The following is a 4791-nucleotide window of genomic DNA, read 5'->3' on the forward strand; positions in this document are numbered from 1 at the left end:
TCAAGACACATTTTTTACATTTGTCTATTCACAATTTTGTAAATCACAAGTTTATTTTTTAAAGAATATTCCAAAAAATACCTTTTCTTCTAATCTTTTACCAGAAAAATTAAAATCATCTAATATAATAAAAACATGTTTTGCTTTGTTAACAAAAAGTAAGTTCTCATTGTTCTTATATCTTTCATACAATGTTGTATTTTTGTTTCTCCAACTGTTATAAAGAATTGAAAAACAAATCTAAAGTTAAAAAACAATGGTCCAAATAATTCCCTCATTCACCCTTTTTACTATAAAATGAAATCTTATCCAACCAAAATAAAAATATTCTCTCAAATTGGACTATACTTTTTAACAACATGATTGTATTTAATGATCTTCCAAATAAAACAACTTTCATAAAAGGTGACATATTTATATACATAATTTTATAATTATATTCACGTAAAGTTTTTTCAACTCAATTATATTTTATTGTCTTCAAAATAAAAAAGCTTTTATAAAATAAGACATGTTTACATAATGTTGTAATTATTTCCATATGAAGTTATAAACCCCAGTTTAATAACTTAAGATTAATATAAATCTGGTCAACCAGATATACCTATTTTTAACGGACGAACCAACATTGCGAAAAGATTTGCGACTGAAACCTTTGACAGTCTTCAACTGGGTTGTTTAATAACAACTTAAATAACAAGCCCTTCACTCCAAATTCTGCAAAATGTATATCCATTTAAACTTCTCATGCAATCCCATCTCTAACATTACATTCAAATAATAATTACATTGTAAATTGGAACTGACACCAATTTTTTTCAGGAATATCTTGTTTGTACTGCTTTGCAATCTAGTGCAGCATATATCGATAGTGACAGAAAGTTCAGAGCACATGTAGATCTTGCAATATAACTCCTCAACAAAAGTTTGGAAAGTTTTTTCAAGCATCTGTATCTCAAATTATTTGTGACATATTCATATCGTGTTGCATATCAATGGATAGTTACAATACTCCCCTTTACAATGACACCCCATTTGAAACAATAACATTCTTCACGGCTGAGTACACGCCTTGTGAATGTAGTGGGGTCTCAAAAAGAATTTGCCAAATTGACCATTATTCTGTACAGCAAGCTGCAATCCCATATCTTCACAATCTGGGACCTAATGCAATCCTCCAAGATGACACCGCTCGCCCCACATATACGTACATAGCCACGGTAGTCAAAGACTACCTACAGAATATGGGGGGTAGAGACAAATTGGTCTGCCATCAGGCCAGACCCGGGCCAGACCTCAACCCGCGGATTGGAACACTTGTGAGACCAGCTTGATCGTGCTGTGAGTGCCAGAGAAGCCCATATGCAACCACATTGGGGAGTTTTGAAGCTATCCATTGATATCGATATGAATATATCACAAATAATTGGAGATACAGATGCTTAAAAAAACTTTCCAAACTTTTGTTGAGAAGTTTTTGTTTATTTCGTGACCATCGACCCATGTTATTATTTTATGTTAACAATTTTCATCATTATTATCGTTATTATTATCATGTATATTTGTGAATTTCTATTTTTGAGATGGAACCAAAACTAAATGAATCTGAATACAAAAAGCCACTTTATCAATTTTTCGTAAGCGGCATACCATTTTCAGTCAAACTGAAAGGTTCATACGGTATACTAGTATTAACGTATTCCTTTATCATGACTGTGAATGACTGAGGTGATGCATTAAAGCCAGGCATGGGCTCCATTGAAGGCATCTCTGCACCAGGAGGAAGTTCAAATTTAAACTGATGCATTAAACTACAGAAATAAAGAAAGAGTTCCATCTTGGCTAGCGATTCACCCATGCACACACGACGACCTCCCCCAAATGGTACCAAGTATGGACTCTTGATCACTTCTCCATCGTTGTTCAAATGTCTGGTAGGATCAAATCTGTATGGATCGGGCCAGATGTCTGGATCATAATGCAGTCCCCATGTATTGCAGATGACGTTGGTTCCTTTTGGTATAGCATAACCAGCCAGTGTAGTGTCGACAGTAGCACAACGACTAATCACTGGAGTGACCGATCCCAATCTCTGAGACTCATAAATCGTTGCAACAGTATACGGCAACCTATCGCGATCTTCTAGACAAGGAAGTTGAGAAGGTCCTACAACAGTCATTAATTCTTCATGTACCTTTTCCTGCACATCAGGGTTGGCCACCAAATATAAAAGAGCAAACATAATGGTGTTCGATGTCGATTCCATGCTGGCTCCAAACAAATCACGCAAAACTATTTCCAAGTCTTCCAGGGAAAAGATGTCAGGTTGTTCCATCATCTTTGCTAGATAACAGTCTACAAAATTCTGCGGCTCTTTATCAGCCGAAAATGTCTTCTGACGATCTGCAACTCTGCTCATAACAACAGATGAAAACTCCGCATATATGTCCCTCATTTCTTGTACCGATCGTTGAAGAAATGGCCTGCTGATGGGTACAAATTCCATCAACACCATGCTGGTCTTTCCAAAGTTTGACATAAATTTCTCTATTGTATCTACTATGTGCAGGAATTCTTTGCTGCTGTGGTCATAACGGCAACCCAGGACTAAATTGCACACAATACTAGAAACACTTAAGGTCAGAACGTTACTCAAATCCTGGGGCACTTTTGCTAGGTCTTTCAAATGACTCAGTAAATTCTGCACTTCCTCAGTGATCTTCCCCTCAAAACTGCTCTTCCCAAAACCAAATCCGCGCAAAGTTGACACCACAAATCTTCTGTGTTGTTCCCATCTCTCGCTGTAGTCAGAATCGAACAAGCCTAATTTCTTGGGATTAGACAACCCAACAACGTAAGCCGACTCCCGTCTACTCGCAAAATCAAATCCTTTGTTCCTATTGAATACTTCATTAATAGCGTCAAAGTCATTTGCTAGGACCATAGGCTTGCCTAACATAAAACTGCAGACATTACCATAGCCGTGTGCCAATTTCCGTGCAGTCCGGTGGAAATCGATGCCAGTGTAAAGTCTCGTGCCTATGATAGGTAGACCGGTTGGTCCTGGGGGAAAATTAGCGACCGGCCATCGTTGTCTGTAATACCGAAGTGTCAATATAATGATCAGTAATGACACTAAGACGACAAGAAACTGCAGCACTTCATCCATTTTGAGTCACACCAAGTTTATGAAATGAGGTGAATACTACCATAGCCTAGAGAGTATAGATCACAGACGTTCACTGTTCGTATCTCTGTGCTTGTACTGGCCATTTGAATTGGTTCGATCAAGCATTGAAGCGCTTTCAACTTTTGCACTGGATCGGTCACCCGGATCGGTCAAGTATTGTCTCAGTTTTTCGTGTTTGTAGTGAGCCAGATTAACCGGTATTTAGCTGGACTTCCACGCAGTCTCTACTTGTTTATGTTTTACTAACCATTGCAAATCAAGACTACGCGGCAGTTTAGCTATACGTTTATGGGACCTTTGGACGTCTAAGGCTGCGATCACATAGAAGTATACTATTCGGGTATACGGTGCACGTTTTGCAGGTGCACGCGTATAGCTTAAATCGAGCAAGGCAATTTCATAGTACCGGGTCACCGGCTACGATCACATAGAAGTATACTATTCGGGTATACGGTGCACGTTTTGCAGGTGCACGCGTATAGCTTAAATCGAGCAAGGTAATTTCATAGTACCGGGTCACATAAGAGGGCACTATTGACTATTCGGAAAGGCCGTATACCTGCGTATAGTATAGTATAGTGGGAATCGTGCGTGTTCGATTTGAGTGCAGCGTATACCGTCCTAATTTTAAAACTAAACCATATGTGGGTAAAAACTCTTTGTTTTTAATAGATGCACTATCTAATTCTGCACATTATGACACCTCATTGAATGCTATGGGACCTCAAGAAGTAAAGTTACAAGCATTTGATTAGACGAAGAAAATTGGTAACTGACCTATACTCGCTATTCGCTATATGAAATACGCTCATTCGATCAGGCTGAGTTCACATAGTATACTACTATATGAACTCAGTCTGATCGAATGAGCGTGTTTCGTATAGCGAATACTGTATACCGTATACTTCTATGTGATCGCAGCCTTACCGATCAAGTGAGGATCAGCCAAGCACGAAAAGTTTCTTGTTTAGCGCAACTGGCATATTATCTTTAAGCATTTCTTACTGTAGGCCTAATCATGATACAGGCCTGCCTCCAGTGTAATGTGCGAGTAGAATGATTTTGATATTCTTCTTGATTTGATTAGTAGGCCTATTAGTATACTATTTCTTTTCTTTTAACACCTTTATATCATAGGCCTATTATGATACAGTTACCATTTTCCACATGATACGCCTTCCAGTTTGAAAATGACGTATAGAAAATAACGAAATACCTGTGTGATGGTTGAAGGCTCTGATATCAACTACGGGGACAATTAACTGATGGCATGGGAAATAATTATATCAATGAAGAATACTTTGGGGAAACAAGTTAATTAATGTAGTATATGATTCTTAATATACTATGTGAACTCAGCCTGATCGAATGAGCGCATATATCGTAAAGCGTATACCGTATACAATATACTTCTATGTGATCGCAGCCTTATATCGACATGACCCTAGTCTATTCATTTTTGTTCAGCTCTCTCTGTCTATTATTAATATCTGATTTTGTTTCACGGTCATTGGTTTTAGAAACAACAACCATGATAACACGAAAATACACATAACCTTGGTCTGTTCAATTTTGTACAAATGAATATACATGGGTGTTCG

The 4791-nt window shown here is 37.7% G+C and overlaps 1 protein-coding gene across 1 annotated transcript; it reads right to left on the reverse strand.

Annotated features, from left to right (window-relative positions):
• Window positions 1-1566: 1566 nt before the first annotated feature.
• On the reverse strand, window positions 1567-3462 carry LOC140160795 (cytochrome P450 2U1-like). Its single transcript, XM_072184101.1, has one exon. The coding sequence runs from the start codon at window positions 3167-3169 to the stop codon at window positions 1628-1630; it is 1542 nt and encodes a 513-aa protein (XP_072040202.1). The 5' UTR covers window positions 3170-3462; the 3' UTR covers window positions 1567-1627.
• Between the last annotated feature and the right edge of the window lie 1329 nt (window positions 3463-4791).

This window comes from Amphiura filiformis, chromosome 9, assembly GCF_039555335.1.
Source record: "Amphiura filiformis chromosome 9, Afil_fr2py, whole genome shotgun sequence".
NCBI lineage: Eukaryota > Metazoa > Echinodermata > Ophiuroidea > Amphilepidida > Amphiuridae > Amphiura > Amphiura filiformis.